The sequence below is a fragment of the Rhinopithecus bieti genome, unplaced genomic scaffold, assembly GCF_001698545.2.
Source record: "Rhinopithecus bieti isolate Rb0 unplaced genomic scaffold, ASM169854v2 scaffold_56939, whole genome shotgun sequence".
NCBI classification, from domain to species: Eukaryota; Metazoa; Chordata; class Mammalia; order Primates; family Cercopithecidae; genus Rhinopithecus; species Rhinopithecus bieti.
The window spans coordinates 142725-160009 of record NW_016822085.1 but is presented as its reverse complement, the minus strand read 5'-3'; the positions used below and the strand labels follow the sequence as shown (position 1 = coordinate 160009).

The following is a 17285-nucleotide window of genomic DNA, read 5'->3' as shown; positions in this document are numbered from 1 at the left end:
AATACGAAACATCACCATGATGAACTGGCAATGTCAAAAACCTCTGCCTTGGCTGTGACCCAGTGTTGTTATTGGCAAGCAGATTCATCCTTCTAGGTTGGTTGCTCCATAAGTAAATCTTCAAGAAAAACAAGTCCAAGACCCTTTTTTCTTCTTACTGTGAACTTGGTCAAAAATACCAAATGTTCGGTAACCATTTATGATATCAGGAATGCACCAATAACTCCTTCTGACTCTTTATGAGCAATCATCTTGTGGAATGCAATTTCCCTTCTTATTACTGTGGGTATTTTTAGGTACCTATGCTGGACTTTTTTTAAAGAGAGTAAGGATTTGTGATTTAAACTGGGATAGATGCTGTTGCAGAGATAACAAAAGGCTGTTGCTTTCTATCTTCCAACAGGATCTAGGTAAAAGGATAAATGTGATAACTCAAAATAATGTGTATGTTTATCTTCCAGGCTTTCTAATAGTTAATTGGTCAAATAAAATATTATTTACAGAATAGAAGGGCCACTCTTCAATATTGTTCAGACACTGCAAAGCAAACTAATGCAAGTGCAGTGACCTCTTCATCCAACCACAAAATAATATATATTTTTAATTCTCCAGGGAGTTTGAGATAGTAAAGTTGGATATCATGTAGATAAACAAAGGCTTTTGCCTTTTCTCTTGGAAAATAGTTAAAATGAATAGGAATCTGATAATTAATCTAGGAAATTTAACCCTGCTCTACTTACCTAATGCCCCCCAAAAGATGATCTTTTTTTTCTTCATTGATTTTATACCTTAAAAAGAAATTACTGAATTGTGGATATCCAACTAGTATCTGCAGACAGAAATGAAGGTTATTTTTAGAAGAAACCAGTGTCAAATGAAAACGCAGATTTCTACATGGTCACATTCATATCACACACTCTTGACCCAAGGTGAGTAAGTAGGTCATTCCTTATTTCTTATTTATTCCCTGGCACAATCAGACCACACTACAAGTTTCTTTTACCAGTTGCCAAAATGAAAACATGAGACCCTTCAGAGCTACTGTCGGTACATGCAATTCAAGACGACGAGCAGCATCACAACCATTGTCAACAGGAAACTCCAACAATGTCGGGGTTTGGATTTGGTTTTATGTTGAGAGAAGCAGATTTCCTCTGATTTTAATAATCCATAAGAAACAGAAATCACAATAGATAGACTCCATATTACCTAAAAAGAGCCAAAAGAAGCAAAAGTTCTCCCCCAATTCATCCTCTTGTTCCACAGACATTTTGAAAATAAAGGAAGAGAAAATAGAAAGGAAAGGATGTGAGAAAGAACACAGAAATGACTTGAATGATTTTAAATCCTTATTAAGCATCACTGAGGTTGCATTTTACCCGTTAGGCTGACTGAATTTAGTCCTCACCACTCACACCTTTCAAAGAAACTGGACGTACATGGTTTTGCCTTCCAGGGTTGATCTAGAGTTGTAATGGTGCATGTGAATGTGGGTATGCACGTGTGTGTGCTTCAAGTCCATTTTATAAACACTGACACAGGACAATTCTCATCATTGGTAATAGTCTTTGGAGTCCAATCATGCAGAAAAACAGGCAGGTGCAAGTTAGGTCTCATTGCAAGATGGATATGGCAAGGTGAACAGATAATTCTAGATAAGGATTGGGAGATTTGTGTCCATTAGAATATACTGGCCATTGGTCCCACATAAATAAAGTTACATATACAAGATTCTATATATAAACAGAGGCCCCTCACTTCAGTTTGGCTGACCAAAGAAACAGGTCAAAGTGAACCATTTTCAGATAGTTAAAGGACTCAGTGCCAAAAGAAATAACAAAATCTTATCCTCTAATCACAAAGAAAATAGCTAAAATAACTATTTACATTGTAACTTTTTTGTTGTTTTTACAGACAGGAGTTTCCTTGCTTGGTTTAATGATATATATGGAAAATGTTGAACTCTTATAATTAAAATGTGTGTGGGGGATTGTGAGTGGGGAGTCAGGTTCTTGTTTGGATGCAAAGTGGCTGGGATCAAACATTTCTAAAGCAGTTTTACTCCTCTTTCTGAGCTGTAGAAGATATATTTTTCAGCAAAGCTGGCTAATAACACGCCTTACAGTGCGTAATGCACTTAAGATGTGGCTGTTCATATGTTAAGAGATTCAAATCGAAATAGATTTTGTATAATTTAGGTTTTGCAATGAATATCGAAATTTTTTTTAAAATCAGGTTTTCTTATTTTCTTTCCTTGACAGGACATAAAAGGTTTTATGTATTTTTATCTATTTTTCACTGGTTCCATTTGCTAAGGCCAACTTCCGGTTTTACCAGTCAGCTGCTATCAGTGTCTTTACATAATATTTTCTGATAACAGATTGAAAAGCTATCGAGCTTCTTGGCCCTGAATTAAATAGCCTACTCCAATTGGTGGGAATTGGCCAGGCTCTGGCCCAACTGTGGGGTACATTCCTACAAAACCCAGTCATCAGATTCTTGAAGATGAAAGATTATTATCAGTTTTTATTCCACAAGAAGAAATTCCGGTGTAAGGCTAGAGTATTCCTATTTAAAATTGAACACGCTGACCCATAAAACACATATAAAAATAGTAAAGACATATTAATAGTAAAGTGGTGGTGGTTTTGCCAAACTCTTGCAGCAGCTTAATTCTCCCCGCGCATGAATACACAGCCATCCTTCCTACAAAACACTGCAAAAGATTTTATTAGCAATCACTGCCAGCCAACTGCCCTAAAGAAGTGATGGAAGGTTAGGCTCCTCAGAGTGCCAACTTCATGTTCCAAAATGAGGCCCAACCCCGGTAGGACCTTCACTTTTTTCAGGAATATTGTCCAGGTGACTTGACACTTGCCTACCTGAAAAGTTGGGATGTTCTTGGGAAATAACAGGTGACTAAGAAATATTTGGGGTGTGTGTGTGTGTGTGTGTGTGTGTGTGTGTATGTGTGTGTGTGTGTGTTAACAAGACAGATAAGTGAATGCAGAACATACTATATTCTGTGAATGTGATAATATCATCACCTCCTAGAGATATTATAGGAAAGCAGACCTAGTGGGAAAAGGACTGCAGGGCTTTTACAGTGGTGATTATCTTTGTTGTTCCATCATCTGCATTGATGTAATCACCTAATAAAATTGATCCTGCAAAATACTGGGGCCAAATCCTTACCTCTATTTGTAAATGATACTTATATTCGAGGAATTTGTTCCATTTTTCTCTTGTCCATAAGGGAAATCTGGCTAAAGCTAATCAGCTCCCAAGAGCCATGCACAGAAGACGTAAGACTAATTGACCTTTGGGAAGGTTCTAACAGCGGGGAAGGGGCCCTGTCTAGTTCTTGCCTGGTTTAATCTAAGGGAGAAATTCACCATTTCTGCAGATGCGAGAGATAGCCTGTCAAGCACTTTGAAGATGCTGGCTGGAGACTTCCTTCTGTGTTGTGATGTCATCTTGGGGCTGATGAAATGCCCCTTGAGACTCTCTTCAAAGCAGCTTCCTGCACTCTGCACTTAATCCCATGTGGCATAAGGCAAAGGAGGGGGGAGGCCACAGATATATCAAGAGAAAAGTACAGAGAAAGAAAATGAGTAAAGAATTAGAGATACAGAGAGGAGAAGTGTTTTGTTTTTGTTTTTGGTTTTGTTTTTTTGGGGGGGGCGAAAAAAGGAATATGACTGAAAGAAAAGAGAGGGAGCTCATGTGACTGAGGAGGCATTTTTAACAATCAGGTTGTCTGCAATATTAACCCAAAAATGGTAGCAAAATAGAGAAAATGGGCCATTTTTATTCCAGGGGACAAGCTGCACAAAGGAATTTTCTTCTCTTTAGTTTGAGCAAATGGCCGCATGTACCGAATCCAACTGTGTGAAACAATCTCAGAGTGGCGGCGCCACTGGCATGGCAATGGTGCGGGTGGGTGCAGCTCCCTGTGGACTCTATCGCTTGAAGAGAGAAGGGAAGTTCCCTATCATGATATTTAAGGCAGTTTTCAGAGCACTGGCATTCTTGTTTGCTCTGTGTTGGGGGTATTCTATTTACCAGTCAGCTCACACTCATCAACCACCCACTTCCTGTCTTTCACTTCTTCAGGTGAAATATCACCACTTTGGTGAGCACCAACATGGTCAGAGTGCAAATAACTGTGATGGATACTTCGAAGTGAATAAGAAGGGAAGCCTGAACCGATTATTGCTGAGATCACCTTGGTATTGCCTTGTATATCACCAAGATGTTTCACAGTGCCTCCTTAAGTGCTCAGGAAAGCACTTTCATTTAATTTAAGCTAAATTCAGGAGATTTTGCTAAACATTGACATTAATGCTTCATGGCTTTTAAGACAAACTCATATTGCTAGAACTATTTGGCAGCAGTAAATTTATGGGCAGAGTTATTGCTCTTACATCTACTGCAGTACAAAACTCAGATGATCAGCCCTTCTTCGATTTCTCATACTTATGAAAATAAATAAATAAACATGAAACATTAGCCACATTAAAGAGTCGGGGAAACTCCTGAGGAATAACAATGTCTCTGGAGATGTTTTAAAATGCTAACCTGAGACTCACACTGTGCTTTGGGGATTTTATTCTTATTGATTTTTTTTTTTTTAATTTCAGAAGAGGAAAGTGATATTATTTCTCAAAACAAAACTTTGGTAGAGTATGAACCAGGGAAGCAGCCCACACATGGAAAACATAATCCACAACCTGAAAGTAGTGTAGGCAGGCTCATTTTTTTGTTGAAGGAATTCACACGGAGGCAATTCTGCTCAGTTCCAGAGAGAGATTCTTATCATCAAAAGCGCACGCAATAACCTTGCTTCACCACCTGCCACTTTCTCCAGTGGCCTCTTGTTGTGACCAGTAATTGAGAAATGACAAATGGGAATAGGGCCAAATCTCTAAAATAGGGACACCAGTGTCTCTTAGTATCTGGGTAATAACCTCCTTTTAGTCTTAGTCCACAACGCACTCTCCAGTCTCTCCTACTCTTCACTGTCACAGAAAAGTCTCAGCTTTTATTCACACCTGCCTCCTAAAGGCCAAACCATTTTGTGCCTGAAAACTACTACCCACTCCCCCCACACTTTACATAAGTATCACATATGTTCTTTCTACAAATTGGTGTACAGGTGCCATTTAATCCAGTCAAATTTGGAAGCTACATCTTCAAGGGTCTGAGAGAGCTCACTCCCTCCATATATTCCCCCTTTACATGTTTTCTTATAAGACATACAGTTTAATTAATTAACAAACTAAACAGCTTATATACGGGCAATATATTACAGATGGGTTTATGTCAGAGTAATAGATCACATGAAACGGACCATGTGGTACCCCAGTGCATGATGTCTTGGTAGAGCCCTGAGGACACTGACAGTAGCATCTCTAAGTAAGTAGTGCTGTATGAATACAGACACATGCGGATCTGTATCTACATCCATCTGACTAGGCCAAGGAGCAGGTAGATGCAAGATAGAGACACACACATGCTGGATGGGGCCACTGCACACCTTGTCATGCCATTTAAAAGGGCAGTTACAGGTTGCTGGTTTTGCAGCCATTAAAATTACACTTTATGGAAAAGGCTTCTCTAATTGTGTCTGATTTGCTTTCTGTAGTAAGCATCAGTGGAAGAAGACCAAAGCAAGAGCAACTAGAAGTTAAATATACATTTGAGCTCAGCTGCAATACAGAACTCTGGGGAAGAAGCAGGCTGAAAGATTGATTTAATTTTAGGCTTGGATTCCCTCCCTTGCTGCTTTCTTGATGTTGTGTGTCTGCATTTGTGAGTGTGCATGAGTGTCTGTGTGTGTGTGTGTGTTCCATCACATCATCTCCTGAAGAACGCTGGGTTTCGCAGGCAGGCGGCTAGTCACCTGCAACAACCCAGGGGTCCTGCCGAAGCTTCCAGGCTGCTGTCAGTGTCAGATGCCAGGGTCTGGTCGGTGGACATGGAGGAGATGTCATTAACAGACGAGGATGGAGGGAGACTCTCACTGCTGTTCACTGCTGCACCTGTGCTAAGAAAATGAAGACCAACATGACTCAATCTAGAACCAGACCCATCTCAATGCCATTCAGGATTCAGGGATGGGCAAATACAATAGGGGATGTCCAGTCCATCAATCACTTGGCAAGCCTTTATAGAGCAGCTGACACAGGGGAGCATATTAAATGGTGACAATCAAGACATAGCAATAAAAAGTCCCTCATCACAAGTTATTAACAGGCTAGTGCAGTAGTTATCAAACCTCACTCTATATTTGAAATCACCTGTAACACTTTCTATTAAAAAAACACTAATATCTGGTCACATTGCCTCCCCTGCTCCCACTGCACTGCATATATTTTAACATAATTGGCCTTGGGTGAGGTCAAGGCATTTGCTTTTTTTTTTAATTATTATTATTTTTATTTTGAGACGGAATCTCGCTCTGTTGCCCAGGCTGGAATGCAGTGGCACGATCTCGGCTCACTGCAACCTCCGCCTCCTGGGTTCAAGCGATCCTCCTGCCTCAGCCTCCCGAGTAGCTAGGACTACAGGCACACGCCACCATGCCCAGCTAATTTTTGTACTTTTAGTAGACACCAGGTTTCACCACGTTGGCCAGAATGCTCTCGATCTCTTGACCTCGTGATCCGCCCACCTTGGCCTCCCAAAGCGCTGGGATTACAGGTGTGAGCCACTGTACCCGGCCGGCATTTGCATTTTTTAAAATCTCCTCAGAGACTGTATTCAGTCAAGCATTGAAAACCTCTGGCTTGAGACGGGCGGATCACGAGGTCAGGAGATCGAGACCATCCTGGCTAACATGGTGAAACCCCGTCTCTACTAAAATACAAAACTAGCCGGGCGAGGTGGCGGGCGCCTGTAGTCTCAGCTACTCGGGAGGCTGAGGCAGGAGAATGGCGTAAACCCGGGAGGCGGAGCTTGCAGTGAGCTGAGATCCGGCCACTGCACTCCAGTCCGGGCGACAGAGCGAGACTCCGCCTCAAAAAAAAAAAAAAAAAAAAAACCTCTGGCTTATGGAGGAAACAAATAAACAAAACCCCTTAATGGAGTCATCTAAGCCTGGTTATTTTTAATGCAGGGAGCTTTTAAAACAAACGCATGCAAGTGTCCTATCCAAGAAATAGGAGCTGAAGTGAAGTTCAGAAATCTGAATTACTTAGGGACCACATCTCTAGAGAAAGGAAGGTATATGAAGTAAATACTATTATGTCATCATTAATGACATCAAACCTAAAATGCATATAGTAAAGCCAGTAGGACATAAGTAGGGCTCTTGATGAAAGTTACAAAAAAAAAAAAAATAGGAGAAGGCTTAGCACACCTTTTGCTTATGAGCTTACTCTCCAGCAGCCGTGCTTACCTGGAATCTCCCTATAAGAACTCTGAATTACTAATTTAGATTAACTTGAAAAAAATTATTTATGTGTTATGCGGGACTATAAGGTTGAAACTCTGAGAAGAAACTTGCCCATGGTAATCACTCAGTAAAGGAGAGCTGAGTTGCCAGTAGCTTTGAGATCAACAGAAGAAAGATGAACCAAAGGCATTGTGCAATATAATTAAACCACAGCGCCCTGGAAACAATCCATTTCCTTTTTTTCCTTGTATATTTTTTATGCACCTAAGCAATGTGAGTGGTAACATACTTGTTTTGTGAAATAGCTCGCTATTAAAAATCTGTAGTATAATCCCCTAATCAAATAAGAGATGAGGAATTCTCACTAAAATTATATCTGATTTGAGCAAATATAGTGTGCAAGATCTATCTGGTGAAAAATAATAAATCCAAAGTCAGTTATAATAGTGTTATCACATAGACCTAATAAATCAGAAAGACAAAATAAAACTAAGTTAAGGTAGGGGAGGGGTTAACATAATCTTCTTTGTTCCTGGAGTAGACATTTCTTGCCTGTGAAAAAAGTGTGATGAAAATGTATCAGTTATCTAGAGAGGACACAAACACCTAAACTAAGACAGATCACCTGCATCATCCATGTATTTTTACATTGTATTTGTTGACTATAAATATATTGATGTATTCTATGGGAAATGTGAAAAAAATATAGGAAATAAAGATAATGATATGCACCGATCTTCAAATAAATGGTAAGAACTGTTAAACTTTTCATATATTTCTTCGTGGTCATTCTTTTTGCCTGGAAGTTTCCCTGGTCGTGATCCTTTAATATGTATTTTTTTGGGATCCTGATATTTTATATATGGAAAAGTTTATGAATTTTCATGTTCTTTAAACTCCTACAAATACCCATCCTTTCTGATCTTAAATGTCTCTAGAAAAGATTTTTAAAGTCCTCTCGTTATTGTCTTTCTGTAAATAATTACTCTCACTATCAGGACAACGTATAATGTAAAGTTAAAATATTCCATAATATTCCAACTTTGAATGGCTTCAATTTATTCCAACTCTACTTAATTATATCCCCTATAGCTATGATACAGAGCTGGGTCATTTCCCCTCATGATAAGATTTTATCTCCTAGCAGACAGCCCTTGGTTCCCTTACATTGCCCAAATGCCGTGCTCTGTTTTTTCCCTCCTGATTCTGGATTAAATTATACCAACAGCCTTCCTATTCTTTCATAAGTTGCTAATAATTTAGTGTCACTATGATGGACTCCTCAGAATTCTCCTCCATTTATCCACATCCTTATTAAAAGGTAGAAATTAAAACTGGACACAGACCTCTATTATAAAGGCCTGTTCAATTGTGAGCCCAGCAGAGGGAAATTGCTTTTTTTTTTTTTTTTTTAATATTTGTCTCCTGGATGATATATCCCTAGACCATGGATGTCTTTCAAATCACGGTGCTACAGCTTAATTTAGTTTTGACTTGAGGTGTAAAATGATGTTCATATATTTTTTGTAACAGTCTTATTAATATATAATCCACATATATAATTAATAAATTTAATTTTTATGATTCAGTGTTTAGTATATTCATGACATTGTGCAGCCATCACCACAATCCATTTTGCAGCATTTCATCATCCCTAAAGAAAACCCTGCACTCCATTCCTCACCTACCCTCTAGCTCTAGGCAATGACTGATACACTTTTTGCCTCTATAAAATAGCCTGTTCTGAACATTTCACGTAAATGGAAACATACCATATGTGATCATTTATGACTGACCACTTTCACAGAGTAGAATGTTTTAAGGTTTATCCATGCTGTGACATGTATCTGTATTTCATATCTTTGTATGGCTGCATAATATTCCATTGTATGGATATATCACATTTTGTTTATTTATTAGTTGATAGGCATTTGATGGATATTTAGGTTGGTTCAACTTTTGGCTATTATGAATAATGCTGTTATGAACATTCATGCACGAGTTTTGTATGGACATGTGTTCATTTCTCTTGGGCGTATACCTATAAACGGAATTGCTGGGGCATAGAGTAATTCTAGGTTTAACACTTGAGGAACTGAGAAACTGTTTTCTAAAGTGGGTGCACCATTTACATTACTACCAGCGGTGTATGAGGATTCCAATTTCTCTACATCCTCACCAATACTTATTACCTGTCTTTTTATCTATCTAGCCATCCTAGTGTGCATGAAATGGTATATCATTGTGGTTTGATTTGCATTTGCCTGATGGCTAATGATGTTGAATATATTTTTCATGTGCTTGTCAGCCATTAGTATATCTTCTTTGGAGAAAGTTTACTCAGCTCCTTTGGCCATTTTTTAATTGCTTTATTTTCTTTTTATTATTGACTTGTAAGCTCCTTCCTTCTTTACCTTCCTTCCTTCTTTCTTTTTTAAAAAATTATTATTATTTCTTTAAAGACAGGGTCTCACTCAGTCACCCAGCCTTCAGCACAGTGGCATGGTCATGGTTCACTGTATCCTCTAACTCCAGGACTCAGGCAATTCTCCTGCCTCAGTTTCCCAAGTAGCTAGCACTACCGGCACATACCACTACACCTGGATAATTTTTTAAAAAAGGGTTTTTTTGTAGAGACAGGAGTTTGCCATGTTGCCCAGGCTGGTCTCAAGCTCCTGGCCTCACGTGATCTTCTGATTTCTGTCTCCCAAAATGCTGAGTCTACAGGCATGAGCCACTGTGACAGGCCTGTAAGAGCTCTTTATATAATCTGGGTACAAGTTACTTAATCAGATATATATTTTCAAATGTTTTTCCTCTATGCTATGGTTTGTCTTTCCATTTTCTTGAAAGTGTCTTTTGAAGCACTAATGTTTTTAATTTTTATGAAATTGGATTTATCTATCTTTTCTTTTATCACTTGTGTTTTCGTGTCATATCTAGAAAACCATTTTCTAACCCAAGATGATAAAATTTACTCCTGTGTTTTGCCTAAGAGTTTTATAATTTTAGACCTTATACTTAAGCCTATGATTCATTTTTAGCTCATTTTTGTATATGATATGAGGCAGGGGTCTACCTTCATTATTTTGCATGAATCATTCTTATCCAATCATCCCAACACCATTTATTGAAAAGGCTAGCCTCTGTCCATGTCTTGCCATCCTTTTCAAAAATCAATTTGTCATAAATGTAGGTATTTATTCCTGGACTCTCAATTTGATTCCCTTGATCTATTTGTGTATCTTCATGCAAGTAGCACTCTGTCTTGGATATTGTTGCTTTGTAGTAAGTTTTGAAATCAGAACATGTAAATCTCCCAGCTGTGTTGTTTTTCAAGGTTATTTTGGATATTCTGCATCCTTTGCATTTCCACACAAATGTTAAGATGGGCTTGTCGATTTCTGCAAAAAAGACAGCTATGATTTCGATAGGTATTGGCTTAATCTGTACATCAATTTGGGGAGTATCTGTCATCACCTTGACAATATTAAATGTTCTAATCCACGAACAATGAAATGTCTTTCCAGTTATTAGGTCTCTTTAATTTCTTTCAACAATGTTTTGTAGTTTTCAGAGTACAAAGCTTGCACTTCTTTTGCTAAATTTATTCCTAAATATATATTTCTTGATGCTATCCTAAATGGAAATGTTTTATGTTCATTGCTAATGTGTAGAAATACAATTATACTTAGGATTTATTTGAATAAGAAGTTTCAGTGTCAGGGGATTGGATGTTAAAAACAGATCAAATGAATATATATATATAATGTTGTAGTTAACCAGAATGCCAGTAGAACCAGGAGGATTTTTGATAGCATGCTTTATCATGAGAAAATAACCAGCTTGAAAGTTTCAAAATAAAATTGTGGCATAATACAGACCAAAAAGTGTTTTTAAGTATCTTTACTAATAATCTTGGTCTTCTCTTGAGATAGGTTTTTTCCCCTATCCTGGCTGGAGTTGATTATGTAGACACGTTCTTATTGTCACAATGAAAGTTCAGTAATGATTCAAATAAGGGTGAGATAAGGCTTAGCTGAAATAAGGCTCCCTTATAGGAAAACAATTTGATGTTTACAAATAAGCACAAACCATGGCCAGGCGCGGTGGCTCAAGCCTGTAATCCTAGCACTTTGGGAGGCCGAGACGGGTGGATCACGAGGTCAGGAGATCGAGACCATCCTGGCTAACATGGTGAAACCCCGTCTCTACTAAAAAATACAAAAAAAAAAAAACTAGCCGGGCGAGGTGGCGGGCGCCTGTAGTCCCAGCCACTCGGGAGGCTGAGGCAGGAGAATGGCATGAACCTGGGAGGCAGAGCTTGCAGTGAGCTGAGATCCGGCCACTGCACTCCAGCCTGGGCGACAGAGCGAGACTCCATCTCAAAAAAAAAAAAAGAAAAAAGAAAAAAAAAAAAACACACAAACCCACAACAATGGCAGCTAGAGAAATTAAACAAAGAGCACTGAGGAAATTTCCCCAGCAGCAAAACACAAATTCATATCTATGAATAATATTGAATGAATGTAGCAAAAGTCAGAGTAGCTTTTAATAAGCTCTTTATAAACAGGGGATCATACTGCAGGCTATGCTTATAAAACACACAGCACTCCTACTGCACTTATTTTCAAAATCAGCGTATTTTCAGCACACTTCTGGAATATTCTGAATGTTATGCCATACCAGTCAGTCCTTTATTATGTGTAGTTTTGTTATAGATTACCTCAAGTATATATTTCCCCTGCTTCTTTTTACTTTTTTCATTATACTTCTTTGTTTCTCCTGTCTTCCACAGTGTCTACTGCTGAGTAGTAGCACAGAGTAAGTACTCGAGTTAACAAAACAGTGTTGAGTATCTTTTACGTGTACTCTTCTAGACAGGTTCTGTGAGGAAAAGCAAGTTCCTTCTTGCTTTCCAACTAGTGAAACTGTTAAGCTATTTTTGGCCAAAGGAAATCATTTTGTTGCCATTGTCTTTCTTCTCCTTTTGTTCATCAGCTGGTTCTCTCTAATTCCTATCTTCTGTGTTGGAATGGTCCTGCCCTCTAGTTTATCAATGTTGAATGGAAATTATAATTAGTGTTCAACTACTCAAAGTTCAGAATCTATCAAAGTCTTTATCAGCTGTATTTCTAGGGTTCCATAGACTATTGCTTCTGATTTTATATGGCACAAATTCATTAAGACAGGTCATCAGTACTTCCTTTGTGAAAATTCCCGTGACATCTGCTTGTTTCATGGGAATGGTTCCTTGCTATACAGTGTGATGGTGGGAGAAAAATGCTCACTGTCTATGGTGTGCTGGAGCTGGCTTTCAGTGGCTTCTTAGAACCAATTATTAACATGTCTTTCCAACTCTGCACCCATTGATGTTACATTGTTGCTTAAAATTGGTCACAGTGAGAATATTTATACCACAGAAATTGTTAAGTGCTACTCGTTGATTCTTTTTTTAAATATAGTTGTTAAATGTTAATCTTAAGCGCTACTCCTCGATTCTTTTTTTAAATAGAGTTGTTAAATGTTAACCAGTCCACCACTATTAGATGAAAACTATTTGCTTCTGTATGCCTCCCTCTATTACGCTGTAATAAATGCCTCCTTGCCTGCAGCCACTTCTGGCTTTTCTGGATGATCCATTCAAGTCTATTTTCATGTAGGCAATAAACAGGACTTGTAAACCATAAACCCAAAACAAATATAAGGGACAAGACATGGGCCTTGGCTTTAAGTTGTTAAATTACTGCCAAGCAGTTTGCGAAAATATCTTAAACAGAATTGAACTGAATTGAATCTGATCATAGTGTTCAGTTGTCCAATGTGATAAATACCTCTTCTTTCTGTATTACTTAAGAGAAAACAGTAGAGATATACATTTTCAAAAATGTTTTGCCATCAATAAAGCATTACAAATTTTGTCAATAAAAATGGCATTAAAAGGAACCGAAAATGCCAATAGGGTTGCAAATGAGGAATATTAGCTACCTTCAACTTTACCTAAAAAATCAAATTTCATAGAAAGAAGTAACATGTGCTAAAGAAAATTTCTCAGCTAGGAGTTATTTAACCAAAAAAACATTGTTAGGGGGGAAAATGTTGTTCCACTTTTTTTTTAAAGGAAATGATTTTCCTGATACCCCCCACTGCCAACAACAGAAAAAAATATATGGTAGACACAGAATGAGAAAAAGCACAAGAATGAAAAAAATAGTGCCTTTTTTATCTACATGATCTTGAGCCACAATTTGTCTGGGCCTGAGATTTTTAAATAAAAAGTAAATAAAATTAATGGACTAGATTAGTGACCCTAAGACATATTCCCATGGTGGGGAATGTGGTCCACATTGGGGAGGGAACGGTTGCATATTAAAATCACCCGGAAGCTTTATCTTTGACTTAGAGATTTTGGAAAATCTCTGCCCATCCTGATGTTCAGCATCCTCATCTTAGTGAGTCATTGTTAGTTTTGGGAGCTTTACTTCTCCGGTGGAAGAGGGCTGGTGAACAAACTGAGCATTGGTGAATCAGATGCTCTCCTATTGTTCTAGCTCTAACATCCTATAACAAATGCTTTTAGAAGAAAATTAATTCTATTCATGGACTGCTAGTCCCTCAACAATTGTTACAGATCAATTCAGGAAGCAAGTAGCTATGCCATCCTTGAAAATAAATTACTATGCAAGTGAAATCAGATAACAGAAGAGAGTACAATTATTTATTTAGAAATGTATCTGAAGTTTAAATATATCTCTTATTGACATACAACAATTCCATCAATATATTTAAAACCTATAAATTATTCTGCAAATGCACATTTAACTTCCTATTTACATTTTAAAAGCATCACCTAACACGAGTGTCCCTATTAGAAGCATTTGGCCCCTGAGATACTGTTTTAACTTATTCCCTTGCTGCAGAATTCCCAGTATTGCCATGACTGAATACTAACAGAGTCTATGTTATAAAAATACTTTACCCTAGCTATTTTCAAAATAAAATATGCTACATGAACATTAATGAAAAAAAGCTGAATATAATGAACGATGCAAAAAAGCTGACTTTTCAAACTTTTTTTAGTAATTGCTTTTTCTTTCCAGCGTGGTTTATTACACACACACAAACGCAGACACACAGTGGTGCGCCAATAAAAATTTAACGATTGGCTCTGCAGGGGCAACAAAACACCCTGATTTGTAGGGTCTGCCAATTTTCATGTTGCAAATCCTCCGTGGCTGATTTCATGCTGCCAACACACCAACAATAAATGCATAGTTGGGAAGAGAGGTACAGAATTGGCCGTCATGAGTTGGTAGAGTCAGCGCCAGCACATGGCTGCCCCAGAGCGTCTCCATCATGCACATAAATATGTCATACAGAAATGCATCGTATAATGTGCAGTATATATATGATTTCTCACAAAAGAGAAAGTCATACTACGTGACTTATAACGAAGTCATGAATATTGTTCCTAGATTGAATCCACAATCATTTTAACTACAAATTCGTTAAGCCAGTCAACTATAGTTTAGGGCAATAATTTTTCATTGTTAAGGCAGTTGGAATGGTTAAAAAGTGGCTTAGCCTTCTCATTCAAGTAGAGTCTAAGTTGCATATTTTAGAATTAATCATTAACACACTAAGCAGGCCTGCAAAAAATTCATGAATATGTATTTCCCAAAATGAATAAATCAAACACCTGAAAACTGCAAACCTTTATGTGAAGCATGAAAAAATGCCAATAGCAAGAATTTATATACTTGATGCTTGGCCTGTTTATCTTCATGGAGATTAATAGAGCAAATAAATATTTATAATAATGGTGTTAGAACATGCTGAATAGTGTACTGTATTAAAGTTACATGATCTTGTCTTGAATTTTGTGTTTGGAATAGTACCAAGAAATATTCTGAGGGAGAAATTGAGTGGCAATTTTCAAATTAATAAATATTTATTGAGCTACTACCGTGTGCAAGGCACAGCACCCAGGCACTACATGGGACACAAAGATAAATGCATACAGTCTTCTCAATGAAATTACAATCAATAAGGGATATAAGACAAGAGGTCAAATATTTAACATACAGGAACTAGTAGGATCTATAGAAATGAAAGATCCTATTCTTTGGGAAGATATAAAAGGTCTTTTGGGGTACGGTGGTATGAAAAGGAAATGAAGTAATGATAACTTGAACTGAACATGAATAGAATAGGTTCTACTAAAATTTGTCCCAGCCCAGCCTAACGTGCTAGGTCACCCGTGGCTAAATTCTGTCATTTCTGCTGCTTAATGAGTACATGACAATATGTTCTGGTCATCATAGGAATTCTTAAAACAAGGAGTTGTTCTGCCTCAGCAGGTGGCATCTTGAGGCTTTTGGATTCCGTCTTCTAGTTTTTTAATGAGCAACAGGCCGAACATGCAGATGAGTGTGAAGCAGCTTCTGTGGACTGTGTCAATCTGTACGCTAGGGTGAATGAGTAGAGAGGGCAGTATGGAAAACAACTCTAGTGACTCCCTTAACCTTCTCTGAGGAAAGGAAAAACTTGGGATAAAACTGAGTATTTTTTCAAGTCCCACTGGTGAGAAAAGCATGTCATAACCGAATTGCATCTGTTTGGGTATCATATTGGTTTGGGGTGTAAATTAGTTATTCAAAGAGTAGTATCTGTATGAATAATTGATTAATTATTTCATCCTACATCTTTTTTCCTAAAATAATCTAGGAAAACAACACCCTAATCAGTTTTCTCAAAACTAGGCATTTGTAGCCCATATTTTGCTAGCAGGAGTTGAATGTAGTTTTTTAAAGCTGAAAATAAACCATCACATTTTCTAAAACTCTTTATATTGAGAGCATAGGTCTTAGGAAAAAACATATTAGCATTAATAAGTAAATTGTCTCAAGTCATACTAAAGCACATTACTAGGATCAGTAAAAAATACATATGTACAATTGTGTATTAGATTCTGTAGCTAGCAAACAAAAAATTTTCCAAGCTGACTTTAACTGGAGCCCATCTTGGTAGATGTTTCAAATATTGTCACATCAACTTTGAGAAGAGTTCAAACACTAAGAATGAATGAGGAAGAGGTTGTGGCTGAAAGGATTCCTGACCTCCACATTGACTTGATGGTCAAAAGGGCATTATGGCTCTGAATTTTGATGAGGTGCATTTACCCTTTAGCCCATGTTAACATTTTCTTCAGGATTCATTACTATCTTAAAATGATTTATGAAAAGTTTTGTGCTGGATCATTACAATCAGAATAATCAGAATGAATGCCACACTGAATATCAAAAGAAATAAAACTAAAATCATTATAAGGAAACAACCATGTGATATTTTTCCATCTGCTCTTCAAGCAATGTTATGTGTTGCAACCCCTACAAAAAGGTCAAGAAATTACACAAGTACTAGTTTATTGGTTATTCACGGAGAGTGAGTACCTGAAGGAGAAGGTTGTCCTTTTACTACGCCATTTTTAGTCTTCTCTTCTGAGTTCATTACTTCCTTGTAGATAAGTTCTGTAAGAAACAGTTAGCTGTGTTATTATAGAAAACAAATTTCTCCTTCATCCACAGGGAAATTCATTACTTAATGGCAAATAATACTGTTTTGATAGGGTTGAGTAAATTAAAATCAATTGAGATTCCTTTACTACTCTATTTCTATTTCTATATTGCCTTGTAATTAGCAGAGAGCTTGGCACAAATAGGTATCCAATAAAGCAGCTGAAGAAATCAATGCATGAAAATTTATTTCTACGTACATGAAACATACTATTTATTTCTCTCTCTATATATATACACTATTTCTACATACATTTCTACATAAATAACATTTATTTCTATATACATGAAACATTACTACATACATGAAA

The 17285-nt window shown here is 37.4% G+C and overlaps 1 protein-coding gene across 5 annotated transcripts in view; it reads right to left on the bottom strand.

Annotated features, from left to right (window-relative positions):
* Positions 1-945: 945 nt before the first annotated feature.
* Positions 946-17285, bottom strand: part of MAPK10 (mitogen-activated protein kinase 10) — a 147384-nt gene continuing 131044 nt past the window's right edge. For 2 of the 5 annotated variants that reach the window (XM_017860790.1, XM_017860791.1), the window contains exons 10-11: positions 16852-16929; positions 946-6044 (exon numbers count right to left, since the gene is read on the bottom strand). In XM_017860790.1, coding sequence (XP_017716279.1) covers positions 5902-6044; positions 16852-16929 — 221 coding nt within the window. In that variant the 3' untranslated portion in view covers positions 946-5901. Of the gene's footprint in view, positions 6050-16851; positions 16930-17285 lie in introns of all 5 variants that reach the window. The other 3 variants (XM_017860793.1, XM_017860794.1, XM_017860792.1) reach the window with 3 other exon arrangements.